This window comes from Canis lupus, chromosome 38 (assembly GCF_011100685.1).
Source record: "Canis lupus familiaris isolate Mischka breed German Shepherd chromosome 38, alternate assembly UU_Cfam_GSD_1.0, whole genome shotgun sequence".
Taxonomy (NCBI): Eukaryota; Metazoa; Chordata; class Mammalia; order Carnivora; family Canidae; genus Canis; species Canis lupus.
Genome location: NC_049259.1, coordinates 2,097,393 through 2,110,887, shown reverse-complemented (window position 1 = coordinate 2,110,887; position 13,495 = coordinate 2,097,393). Strand labels below are relative to the sequence as shown.

At 54.5% G+C, this 13,495-nt stretch overlaps 1 protein-coding gene and 1 long non-coding RNA gene across 2 annotated transcripts in view; one reads left to right on the top strand and one right to left on the bottom strand.

Moving 5' to 3' along the window:
- Positions 1 to 13,495, bottom strand: part of NFASC (neurofascin) — a 177,444-nt gene that overhangs the window by 17,911 nt on the left and 146,038 nt on the right. Inside the window, 5 exon segments of the mRNA XM_038586009.1 lie at positions 1,510 to 1,734; positions 7,069 to 7,083; positions 9,500 to 9,673; positions 10,719 to 10,841; positions 12,026 to 12,230. Coding sequence (XP_038441937.1) covers positions 1,510 to 1,734; positions 7,069 to 7,083; positions 9,500 to 9,673; positions 10,719 to 10,841; positions 12,026 to 12,230 — 742 coding nt within the window.
- On the top strand, positions 7,880 to 13,326 carry LOC111094590. Its single transcript, XR_005385581.1, has 3 exons — positions 7,880 to 8,009; positions 9,545 to 9,687; positions 13,134 to 13,326. It is a non-coding gene; the product is annotated as an uncharacterized LOC111094590 (long non-coding RNA).

Sequence of the window (13,495 nt, the reverse complement as noted above, 5' to 3'; positions counted from 1 at the left end):
ATAAGTTCAGGGGCACAGGCAGGTCTTCTGCACAGTCTTGGGCAGTTAGGAGTCACATGTGAGAGTCCACTGGGCTAGTCCTACGGGGCAGCAAGGACAATCTTTCCAGAGGACAAGTAACTCTGCTGGGGAGCAAGATCCAGTCCCTTCATCCTTTGTGTATCTCCTCTGTGACCCCACAGCATTCATGGGGACACTGAGCCCTGCTATAAGGCAAAGATGCCTCCCTGTGGCCCCAAAGAACACCCATCACCAGACTATTGGTGGCAGCTTCTAAGAGCCTGCCAGTTTTTTTCCTCCACCGACATCTTCCTAAAGTCCATATTGTTTAAATTCTAGATATTGTACCTTTAAAGCAAATCGGTGTTTCCAAGGCCTGAAGAACATAATGTCAGTTATGTATCACTTGTCCCCTTATGGCTCACAAAAGTCCACATAATGGAGTTAAAGACAATACTCACACGTGCATTAAGCCACCATCCTCATTCAGGTGCTCAGAAGTGAGGACCCAGAAGGTAAAGGGACTTGCCTAGGACACAGGGGAGCCTACAATCCCATAGCTGCTGGTAGAAGAAGGTTCTGGGTGCTTCCTGCCTGCCCTGCCAGCTGCATCATGCTGACTTTACAGATGGCCTTTGGGCTCTGCAAGCTAGAGGCCCTCAAGAGTATTTGATGCTTGGTTCTCAGACATACGGCTGGATTCCTAGGGGCAGTGCTCTCCTCATGGTAGAAATACAGAGCTTCTGTGCCTGGCTGTATGACGGAGGAACAGCACATTTTCTGGGTTTAGCAGGCCAGCCCTGGAGTCATTTCTTACCAGGGGCCCCTAGAAAGGTTGTGATTGTCCCTCCATGTGTGCATCTGGGAGTGTGGGAATGTGAGTGGAAAGAGCAACACAGCACCCTCGGGCATTACGGGGCTCCCTAGCAATGCCCTTTCCTACAAGTTCTTCTTTTAAAAAAAAAAAAAAAAAAAAAGGCCGTAAATGTGGTTTGTTGGGAGAAGGGCAAGGGAAGAGCAGGGTTCTGGGAACAGAGCTGCCCAGCAGGGCCGGCCACTCCCCACTGCTCGGCCCTCTATGTTGCAGGTCTGGGTGTGACACGGCCCGGGCCGGAAGCCCTTTCCGGCCGACTTTCCAGTGTTAGGCCCTGGTCCTTGCTCACACTCTTTCCCTTCCAGGGTACTCAGCCCTGAGCTGCTGCTCAGCATGGAGGTAGAGGCAACTCTCCCATTCAGAACGCAGAGGTGGTGCCTGGGGAGGGTGACACTCCAGTAACAAGGATCTGAGGCCAGAATGGGGGCGTGAAGAGTGGAGAGCCACCCAAGGCCTGCACCGGGCGGGGGCGAGGGGGGGTGGTGCTCTGTGCCCCAGGGTACCAGACTGAGAATCCCCATGTGCTCTCCAGGTAGAAAACAAAGGGAGGTGTTGGCCGACGGCATCCCAGACCCGCCCTCCTACGCGGGGGGGCCTCTGGCAGAGGGATGGGGCGCAGGGACAGTGGGTAGTACCGGATTCGGGCATCTTAGTCTCGGAGGTGGTGGTGGGAGGCCTCTCCATGGTGGTGGCGGCAGTGGTTGTAGTTGTGGCGACGGTGGTGGTGGCCATGGTGGTAGGTGCGACACTTGGGATGGTGGGGACTGTTGTGGCTTCGGTGGTGGCAGCGGTGGCAGTAGCGTCTGTACTGCTCACAACGCCCGTCACACTCACCGTGGTCGGGGGCAACGTGGGAGGAGCTGAGAGGGAAATGTAAAACAGCTGCGTCTGGTTGGTCTGGGGGTCCCCAGCCTGGACTCGTGGCCCCGCGTGCAAGGCAGGCAGCCCCCGGGAGGAGATGGAGCTCAGGAACCAGAAGCCTCCCCCAGCGTGACGGACCAGGTCGGACGGATCACAGTGAGAGAACACAGCCATGGGCCAGGAAGAGAATGAAGCCCCGCGTGCATTTCATTTTCTTCTCATGGTCTGTGTGGCTCGAAGCACCCAGCATGCACCCGGCTGAGAGTGAGGATGAGGATAGCAAAGGACCCACACCGAATCGCTCAGGCCCCAGAGATGGCATGGGGTCCCTGGCCAGCGCCACCCAGACACAGGCCTGTTAGCAGCACTTGGGTCCAGCCCTGGAGCTCCGGCCTTGGAGGGGGGCAGGTGGCTGGCTGTGTCCCGTAGGAGCACTGGGAAGACTCCCATTCCAGCCATTCACTCCAAAGGTGCCCCTTCTCACGGCTGCTTGAGTTCTAACACCCCCAAACCCAACGACAGAGAGAGAACAATCCCCACTCTGCGGGTCAGCCTCCCAGCGTGGTCTCACTGCCCGCCTGTCCCCAGGCTCTGGCTCTTGTCCATAGCCCTGCCTCTCCTCCCTTCTTCTCTGCCCAGTGACGGTCCTTCCTGCAATGACCCTGCTCCACCTTGCAGTAACTTGTAGTGACTCCTCTCTTCCAAGGACATTCGGGCTCCAGGTGCCACAAGTCCTTTCCTTTTACATTAGGATGTGGGATGGGTGCTATTGGGGTCACCGTATAGTCTGTGCTCAGTAGATGGAGAAATCCCAGGATGCAAGTGAGATACATTTGTGGGCTTCTTTTTTACATATATTTTCAGGGGGACTGGTTCAAATCTGTGCCTACTTTCACAATCTTATCTCCCGTCCAAAGCTATGCTTGACATCAGTCAGCCCTGGGCAGGGGGGTGGGGGGGCTGTCTACCAATATGACAATATGACATCATTTCCGTAGGCCCTCTTTCCTTCTGCAGAGGGGTCGTGGAAGCTAACTGAGGACTGCCCTACAACTCTCTAGTTCCAATATTACGAAAGCCGAGAGTATGAGAATGGTGGGGGCAAATCAGAGAGAGGCAGGGCCAACTCTCCCCCTTGCCATCTCTTGTAATCTGATCACAGTCCACTTATGGGGCACAAGGCAGGGCGTTAAGACATAAGAAGATACTTGTAACCCCTGAGGAATAGCCACATCCCAGCCCTATCTCAGAGCTCCAGAAGTTTAGGAAGATAATATCCCCACTGCCCAGAAGGGGAGCCAGGACAGGGAGGGAACCAGAGAGACAACTGCCTGAGAACTTTTCTCAGGGGAGAATGAAGAGACCCCAGACCTTTTCAACAAGAGCCTGACCAACAAAAGCCCTTTCATTCCCCTAGGTCTCTGATGGTACAAGTCCCCACAGAGAAAGAAGGGCTGTTCTGGGATCCCAGCCACTCCCCTATGTGTAAGATCAGAAGTCACACTGGGTGGCCAACTATGTCCCATGCATTCCAAAGATTCCTGGGCAGGGTCAAAGCAGACTGCTAGATTCCCTGGACTCCAGTCAACTCCGAGGTCAGGAAGGTGTGAGGAGGGGATAGCCCTTCCCTGTCAAAGTCACTGTTCAAAGATCTATTAGTTCAAGGTGGCTCCAGGCCTGGAGAGCTCAGTGCTCTATGGCTCAGCATGAGAGAATTCACCTATCCCACTCACCAAGACAGACAGATGGACAGACAGACAAAAGCACGGAGAAGCCCGAGAGCCCCACAAGCTAAAGGTCGGCTCTCTCCCAGGCCCGGCTCCTTGCAGCTCCTGTGGCCACGGACACACATGGGCTTTTCCGGCCACTCTGCGCCGCGGGGAGGAATCTGGAGAGACTATCTTGCCCATCTGGGCAGGATCTGCTCTGACTTGGTTCCCTGTATCGGTATGTATTTTCTAATAATTTCTGGCAAGTACAATGTTCACAGAGCCCTCCTTTTCTAGAACTATTTAAAAGGCATCATCAAAAAACTTTGGGGAGAAATTCCTTTTGAGTTAAGACCATCCCACTCTGCGTAGCGCAGACCTGAGCAGTGTTGTACGTTTCCCGGGCCCCCAGAATCAGTGTCATTTCCCCCCAAAAGCTATACATACTCTCACATGCCCCTTGGTTCTCATAAAGCAGAAACACACGCTACACTCCCACAGGCCCACAGTTAGGCTTGCACCTGCTTCCCTGGGCGCTCCAGTAATTAGCCCTAGAAACAGATGCTAAGAGAGGCTAGGTTGGGGCGAGATTTTTCCCCTGGTCCTGCTGTTCAGAAATAAGAATGGGAAATGACTCTGAGGATGCTTCAAGGTCTAGTCCCTCCCCTGCAAAGGTCCCTCTGCCAAGTGCGACAAGAAGGAAGCCCTTCTGATGACAGCCACCTAATTGCCTTTCTTTCAGCTCAGTGGTAACAGTCTCAGGGTATCAGTTAGAGGGGAACAAGAGGCAAGGAGTGGCTTCCCAAATGTCCTCCCCGAGGACTCCTCATTGGAGTCACCATGGAGGAGGCAGCCTCGGCTGGCTGAGGTCCCAGCTGGCAAATCAGTGTTCTCTTTGACCCACTTATTAGCTGCGTCTATTGTCCCATGGTTGGACAGGGCCAGATGGACAGGGAGACCAGGAGAGCAGAGGCAAGAAGGAAAACCTCGGGCTGAGTTGGAGGCTTATAGAGGTGAGTGGGGAAGGCAAGTTTTCACACGGAAACGGTCCAGGGCTCAGGTCCAAGGGGATTCAGAGGACTCCATCCCCTGGGGTGGAGAGAGAGAGAACAGAACGGGATAAGGGGCTTGGAGATGGAGTGGCCCATAGGCTGGCCAGGCATGTTGTTGAGCCAGGATGTCATCTCCAGTGAAAGCAGGAATTATGGGCTGGAGAACCACCACCCTTGTCAATGATGGGTGGAGACCACCAGCCTGGCAATGGAGGATGAGGTGTGTGTGTGTGGGTGTCCAGGGTGGGCCTAGAACTGGAAATACGGCACCCCTCCCCCAGGGCCACGTCAGCCTAATGGGTGACCTCATGCACATTGGAAGACACCGAATGCCACGGCTGAGGGTTTTCCACCAGAGTTTTGGGGAACACCACATTTTTTGGAGAAAACTGAGAGGGGACTCTTTCTGACCCCTCCACTTTCAGAACCTGCCATGGAGCTGCCCACCAAACATGTGCAGATCTGAGTTACAGTGGAGGACATTCCCCAGACACTCCAAGGTGGAAGGTCCATCCAAAAATGTCCACCTGGCACACGGACTACCCTGGCCAAACCACAGATGTCCAGGACAGATGGGCAGCAACCCTGAGAGGCTACAGACACGGGAGCATGAGAGGGATTATTTTCACTGGGTAAGATAGGAACAGATCAGTGTGGCAGGGGGAGGGGGACATCCAGGTTCAGGGAAGACGACAGGGAAGGGAGCCCTGGGCTGGACAACAGACCGATATAAAAAATGTCGAACCTGGGTTCCACAGCTTGGCCCCTGCAAATTGCAAAGGAGGTTCTTGGGCATTGACAGCTGAGAACAGCAAATGCCACCAGCACATCTCATTTCCAAAGATGTGCAGTGTCATGGCCTCTACTGCCGTGTCATAGGGAAGCTGAAGCCTAGGAGGCACATTTGATTGAGGCTCAGAGACCTGCACTCATTGTGCATACGTGATGGGCTTGGATGTTCTCTAAATGGGGAGCAGACAGTGGGGAGTTTGGAATGGTCACTCATGAGAGGGGCAGCCAGGCCTGGCACGGATGCTCCCTGAGCAGGGCAGGCTCCCTGCTGCCAGGTGGAGCTGCCTTGGGCCCCAGAAAGGGGGAGGCGGGCTGGGACCTGCCTGACCAATGAACATCAAGCTGATTCACTTGAGGTCTTGTGTCTCCCCTTCTATGTTCACTAAGTCTGCTTAGGCTACCCTGAGCACCTGCTAGAATAGTTCCAGAAGAGACTTTTGTGCAAAGTTGAGTCAGAAAGTTAGGGCAGCCCCCAGGGTACAAGGATGGCTTTCTCCATGGTCCCTAGGCCCAGGACACCTCTCTATTCTACCTCATATCCCAGTGGAGGTGTTTAGGCCCTGTGGGGACGCACTGGGACCCACCAGCCTGGGTGATGATGTGGAGGGGGAAGGGGTTGGGGGGGAGGGAAGGATGATAGCTGCGCACCACCCACAGATCTGGCAAAACAAACAAACTGAAGGAAGCAGGGTGTGCAACGGAAATAGAATCAACCTAAAAAGGGGGAGGGAGGAACCCAGATCATAAGCTAACCCTCGGCTTTCTCACCTGCTTCTCAGTCCTCTCCACTGCCTAGAGCTTCAGGAGGCTCTAGTGATCCCCTGCCCCCCACCTCTGCCAGGGTGAGCCTTGTTGTCAGCTTCAGAGGAAGACAGGGGGAGGAACCCCGGGATCCCCTGCCTAAGCATCTCCAGCTTGAGGATAGGCCTTCTATGGCGACACGCCCTTTGGTGCCTTTGAACCCACAACATGAGGGCTTGAGAGGAGGACTGTGGTCAGCAGGTCATTGCCTAAGCCGGGCCTGCTTGCCCACTCCTCGTGTCTGCTATCCATTCCCAGACCCTGAGAGTGGAGGCTGTTCTTAATGCTGAAGATTCTGAGAAGCCGGGTTTCTAAGGAGCGAGGGAACAATCAGCCCACGGTGCCCACTAAGAGTCCAAGTCCTGGAGCCCCTGGCCCTATCCAAGGACAAGCTCACTCATTGTCACTGACCAGAACCCACGGTAGATGGCAGAGCTGGCGCCAGGGCCCCATGCAGCATGCATGGTCAGCATGCACAGCGTGCTCACCCGTTGGTCACCCTTCCAGGAGATGGCAGCCTGACCAGAAGCCAGGAGCCAGCTGCCTGCATTCATGGTAGAGCATTCCTTTAAGGGGCACAGCTGGCCACCCAAGGGCTACGGACCCTCTCTCTGTGCTCTGAGACGTCAAAACCAGGCAAGGGCCCAGGTCAGTCAGGGGAAGTAATCACTCAGCTTCTAAGAAAGCTGCAGGTGCAGAGACTAGGTCTGGAGCCCCTGTGCATGTGGGGTGGCCACTCCTAAGCCATCCTAGGGGGCCAAGAGTAAGGGAAGGGAAGAGGGGAGGGGTTTGACCTCCTCTGATCCCATCCTCCACACACACACATCCTTCTTGACAGTCCGGCTTCCCAACCCCTGAAAGAGTGAGTCTGGAGCATGCTTTTGTCCCGAGCCTCTCCCTCCTTCTCCACCCTGGCTGGGCTGGGCTCCACCTGCATTGTCCCATGCCATGTCCATTACCTCTGCTGCTGGTACGGTACCTGCTGTTGGAGTAGCTTCAGAACACAGCGCCCAAGATGGCCAGAGAGAGGGAGAAAGGATGAGAGAGGGAAGACAAAAGAGAGCACAGGTGAAACCACAGGACAAGCAAGTAGAGGACCGTCTGGCTCAAACCTGACCCAGACAGTGTGGCCAGGTGCTGGCTACTGCCCTGAGGATGCCAACTGGTGTCCATGTTCAACTCCATGGGGGTCTGGTATGTTCCTACAGAAAACTGTCCACCAGGATCTTGGAGACCTTTCCGATTCTACTTCCACTCAAGGACTATCATCTAAGGGGTGCTAGTAGGGACAGTCTACCTAGAGTGCTCTGTTTCCAGGTCTTTCCCCAAGGGTGTGTCCTTTCCTTGGCCGGGGCTGATCTTTATGAAGAAGGCTGGGTAACCACCCACGATGCCAAGAATTGAGGGCATAAGGTGTAGGTGGCATAGGAGGACATCTACCCCAGTCAAAAGGATGGCTCCTGTATCTTTGTGGGGAGATGGTAGAGTGTTGCAGTGGATGGAGGAGGGGTGAGCATATTTCATGAATCCTCTCCCATACCATCTCAGCCCTGGAAGGCCCAGGAACTGCCACAGACTGCAGCCCTGAGGCCCCTGTCCCGAGGGTCTGCTGCCCCAGTTCTTTCCCACCAGCTGTACTTTATGAAATAAGAAACCCAACTGTGGATTGGGAGCCCTAAAAGAAATTCCTGAATTTACTGCAACCCTAAGTTGAGAAGAAAGTCTCCCTTTGTGTTCTTGTCCTCTGGGGCCCCAGAACGTATCCCAGGGTGGTCACTAAGGCTGGACAATGGGGCTTTGTTGATCTGATATTCTGTATTGGGCCGGAGATGGGGAGGGACAAGGGGCTCTCTTTATGTCTCTCCGTATAGAATTGAGTCATCAGGAAAGTGCACTATCCCCTGTCTGGCCAGGCTTTTGGTAAGAGGCATATTATTAGCCACAAAGTCCCCCCCCTCCCCCCGCCATAATAAATTGCCCAAGTGCCGGGGGTTGATGAGCAAACTAGGAGGAGAGCTTATTGCGTGGCTCAGGCCTGGCTTACAAGACCAGAGAATGACCCAGTCGGCCTTTCTCCAGCTTCTGCCTATCTCCTCTCCAGCTTGTCCCAGCACTGGTGTGCTGGCCGGATAAGGGGGGGTTGCAGATTGGGGAGGGAGGCAGGGCTGCTATGAGGCTGACCTGGGAGCCCTGGCAGCAGGCCTGGCAGCCCCAGTGAAGGAGCACCGAGGCTCTCCTGGGGTGGGGAGGCGGTGTTCGGGAGGGCCAATCTGGGCCAGGGGCAGGGCGTCGCCCCTCAGCCTTCTTGGGCAAGCACTGCACAGAGTACCCTGTCATCTCCTGTAAAAATCCCTGTCCACACTGTCTCTTCCTTTGTAGAACCGAGCCCTCCTCTGCACAGCCTCTGCTCAATGTAACGTTCCTCATGTTGAACAGCAATTAGATATTCCTGTGGATGTCTCCCCTTCTAGACTGTGTTCCTTGCTTTTGGCACAGGGTCTGGCACCTCATGTTGGGGGTACTCAGGAAATGGCTGTGGAATACACCACTGTACCTCTGGAGAGGCAGGGAGTCCCCTCCTTCTGGAGGGGGGCTGCCAATATCCGGGCTTCTGTAAACCTGACCTCCCGCCTTCGCTGCAGGTTCTGAGCACCAGCCTGGGTACAAGTGAGCCTGGAGTCCCCTCTAGTGGCCTTCACAGGCAGGTGCATTCTGGGGGATGCTCCGCGGGCGGAAGATGCCAGGAGCCAAGAGCTGAGCGCATTCGCTCTGGGGAAGCTGGCTTGGCCAGTGGCTGTTTCCCAACACCCCCTCCCCATGGCCTGACACCCCACCCAGCTCAGACTACACCTCCTGTTCAGCTCATTATCCTGGCAAATAGCCTCAATCAAGGCCTCCCTCCCTCCTTGGCCCACGTGCCTTTGGGAGAAGGGGTGTCCCAGAGCCCTCCCCAGGCAACCTTAGTAACGGTGCTGCCGCTCTCGATAGGCGAACACTTCCACAGTTCTCTGAAGTTCATCAGCAGGTTTACTTTCCATGTGCTTTCCCTCATGTCACGTCCACTGTGGACTCAGGCTTGCTTCCTTATACCTACACAATCACCACCCCCGTCCCCGCCCCAGGAGGACAGATGATAGATGTTAGGAGCCAGAGCAAGTCAAGACAAAGTGGGGATCAGGTCTGACTGCAGCCATCGAAGAAGATCTGAGTTTTCCGGATACATCACCAGCATCTACCTCTCAGCATAGGAGATGGGTTCTCTTGTATTCTATTGGGGGCTGGAGGACCTGCAGCCTTGTCTTCTCTCCATCCCAGAAGGCCGGCCAGCCAGAAGGCCAGGCCAGGGTGTTTCTCTAGGCATCTGGATTAGCCGGGATCTTTCACCCCCAAAACTGCTGCAATGCACTTACCTTCATTTGGGGGTGCTGGTGACTCCTCTGTGACTGCTTCCCCAGAGCCCACCTGCGTCCTGGCACTGAGGGTAAAGCGGTAGCGCGACACGGGGTCTGCTCTTTGCATCGTGAACTTGGTCTGATTGGGAGAGAAGTTTTCCACTATCTGCTTTCCTAATTTGGTTCCATTAACTGGGGAGAGAGAGGTAAGTGAATTCAACTTCAGTAACATTGGCCGTGGTGGGTTATATAATCTGCAGCTGGAAGGAGAAAGCCTTCCTGACTCTGTGGCAAGGGGAACAAGTGGGGCCTGATCCCCGACCCTGGGGATGGGAGATTTGGGTTCAAGGGCAGACTGCTGGGCAAGAACTTTCTGGCTCTTCAATGACAAACCAGGGGTTAAGACTTTTTCACTGATCTCATTATCTCCAGCTCACTATAAAGTTATGTGGCTGATTCTGAAAGATTTAGTTTATAATCCCCAGGCCTTTTTAACGAGGACAAAACTTTTGAGTTCCTTTCTTCCTTTCAAACAGAACTAGGGCAGAACCACTAGAGCTTTTGATCATTAATGCCTCCTTTGTAAAAGGCCTATTCAGTATAGCTCAAAGGGGAATGGTCAGGTCCAGAGGTGGATTCAGAGCAGCGTACAGGCACACAGTCGGCTATTAAAATCGTCAACAACACAACAGCTGGCCCTTTGAGCTTCCCAATGAGGTACGACATCACCTACTTTAGAGGTTTTTCAAATATAATGACCCTCCTGTCCTCCAGCGGTGACACTAAGCTCTTTTGGTGAGGTCTTCCCTGCCCACGTTCCTGACTGAGTCACTCAAGATACAGCTGCCTTACCATACGTGACACTTTGTTTACTGTCCCCGAGTATTGTGTGGATTCTCTTGTATGCAATCTCCCCATCGGATGAAGTGCACAACTTGTAGGTGTTGGAGACTCTAACTAAGATCCCTGAGGGGCCGAGGTTGAGTTCCTCATTAGATCAGAAGTTCCCTTTTTCTCCCTGGCCAACTAGAAGATTCCTGCAAAAGGAGCTGTGTCAGGCGAGCAGAGGGCTGGCTCTCACCTGCCTCACCTAACACCCCGGGGAACTTTCTCCTTGGCGCTTCCATCCCTTTGCACTGTTCTCTGCACCCATAGGCTTTCTACTTCGATTCCTTAGTGAAATGGTGAGAATGGGGTTTCTGAATCCCAGATGAAGAGAAAGAAGGATGGAACGTACAAGCCACATATTTGAGAGTGTATCCGATCAGGATCCCATTGGGGTGTTCCGGATGATCCCATTCCAGGTTGATTGTCTCCAGGTTGGGCTGCCGGACTCGGAAACGTCTGGGGGCACTGGGTACTTGGGGAAGGAGGAGAGGGCAGGGGAAGAGAAGGGGTGGGTAGAGGCAGGATGAGGAAACACAAAAAAAACAAAGCACAAGTATGAAGGCATGGACCTCTGGGCAACCCCCACGCTGGTTGGCTGCCACGTCAGAACCCAGGAGGACCATGGGGGTGAGGGGGCACAGCCCTCAGCCCCAGCCAGGACGCTGTATCCCTCCCGTTTACGACACACACGGCTCAGACTCTGTTTAAAATGGGGAAGAAGTCAGGTTTTCCTTTAGCAAAGACGGTGGATTGGGCACACGTTAGGCTGTTCCCTTGCAAAGATGCCTTCGAGCTGTTCAGGGACCCAACCACAGCTGTGTGTGCAGAGGCCGCAGTCCCCAGTCCTCAGACGAGGATTCTCAGTCCCCGAGCTGAGAATGTGGGTTCAGGGGCGAGGAGAAAGAAACCCAGGATGGGACTCAGGGACAGGGCACCAGGAGCGGGGGCGATGGGGAGAGGCTGGAGATGGAAAGCAAAATGGGGGGGGGTAGGCAGGAAAGAGAGGAATAAAGAAAGCAAGAGGGAAGAACAGAGAAGGAGGAAGAGAAGAAGAATATGGGGGAAGCCATTAAGGAAGGAGGGAGGAGAAAGAGAAGAGAAATCGGCAAATGTCGAGCTGATAAACGAGAGCTGATAAACAGGACGTAGTGAGCTTTGCAGGAATCTGCCTCCCAGGACCAGGGGGACCTGGAACCAGCAGCAGGCAGGGCCCCCCCTGCAGGGCCACCTGTCCAGACAGAAGCTTCTGGATCACAGTGCTGAGTGAACTCTGAAGGTCCTGAGTGCTGGGGAATAAGCCGGGTGCTTCTGGTGGTCAGGGAGACTGTGCTTCGACCTCCGGAGTCAGGGGGTAGCCAGGGCTCCCGCAGCACCCTTGTAGGGGGGAAGGTCAGTCCGCTAGCCCTTCTGGAATTCTGTCAGCAGGCAATAGAGGTCTTCTCCTGAGATACACAGTCCTGTCAGGGCAGGCCAGCCGGTCATGCAGCACTCGGGGGATGGCAGGAGCGGCTCAGCTTGCAGGACGTAGGTGCCTTGGGGGTCGCAGCAGAGGTCACCTTGTGCTGTCTGGCCAATGTATGCTGGGGCTGCTCGAGGCCCACCTGGACGTGCTGCCCTTGTCCTGCCCCACCCTGCAGAGTCTCAGGGCAGACCTACCTCCTTCCGGGGTGGTGAACTCCTTGGTTTCACTGCGAGGCCCATCGCCTCTCCCATTGACCACGACCATCTCCAGCTTGTAGTTACTGTAGGGGAAGAGGCGGGACACCACGCCGCGGGGGCGGTCACCAGGGAAGCTGGCTTGCTGTCTCTTCTGAGACACCCACAGGTTCTTCAGCAAGCTGCTCTCCCTCCAGTAGTAGGCCTTCAGGACAGAGGCAGGCCAGTGAGGGGGTGGTCAGGTGGAGCCGGGTTAGTAGTTAGTGCCAGCGGTAGTGACAGTTTGCCCTCTGCTTGCCACAGGCTCCGCATCCCGAATGCCCTGGGTAGTCCCGCCTGGGCTGGGGCAGTGGCCTTAGAGGCCCCATTCATTAGTCCCTAGTGAGTGTGAACTGATGTCAAACAGGACATGGGGGCTTGGGGTTCAATCATTTTCTGAGCCACACTGCCTCTCTCGGAAGTAGGCAAGTTGGCCAAAGTTACTGATGGAGCTGGTGCTTATTTCCATCATGGCACTTAATTCCAGGCCCGGGAACAAGATGCTCATGGAGTTCATGCTGGAACCACAAAGGATAAGCCCAGGGTGCAGGCACGGAGAGCTCTCTTCTGTGCTCAAAGGCCACATCCCCTTGAGTTGGATTAGTATGGTTTAGGTTGGCAGGAAGCAGGAGTTGAAAAGTAACAGGTTACCCCCACAAGTCTGAATATGAGAGTTGATTTAATCCTTTGAAGTCAAGCGGTTTCTTTTAATATTGTTTGAAGACCTTTAGAATGCGATAGACACAAGTCCAAGTCAGTGGACACCAGGCTGCCTGGTGGCAAGATCCTGGATGGGATGGCCTTGAGAAGGTGGTAGTGTTATGGATAGAGTCAAGAGGTCTGGGACATAAGGTACGGTTAGCACTAGGTACGAAGGCCCAGGTCGGGCTACCGTGTCACCATTACCTGGGCCTCCGATGGCAAAGGAAGAGGAGGAGATCCACACTTGAGAAGGGGACCCAAGGGGAGCTTTAGCTGGAATGATCTCCAGGCAAGTAGGTTAAGGGTGTGAGTCGAGTGCTGGGGAAGAGCTCATTAAGTGTACACATTCTCTTGTCTTCCTTATTAGTGTCCTACCGAATTGATGTCCTAAAAAGAGACCGATCCCTTCCATTCTGTCCCCAGTTGTCCATCAGCCAACTCTCAATGACCTGTGAGTCACAGAACCTGCAGCATCCCATGCCTACAGCCTCTGTCACTTCCCAGGCAACTTTTAAATAAAGCTATGTGTAAGGGAGAGCCTGGCATAACCTGTTTTTCTTCTTCTTTTCCCCGCCTCAGCCCACCTTTGCAAAGAGGAGAGACACGTGAGCAGAAACTGCCCATAGGCAGGGAGATCAGGAGAAGCCAAGGGCCCTGATAATCCACGTGCTGGAGAATCCGGAGTTGGCTGCGACAACAGGGAAAGTGCTTACAATGTCTTGGTGGCTC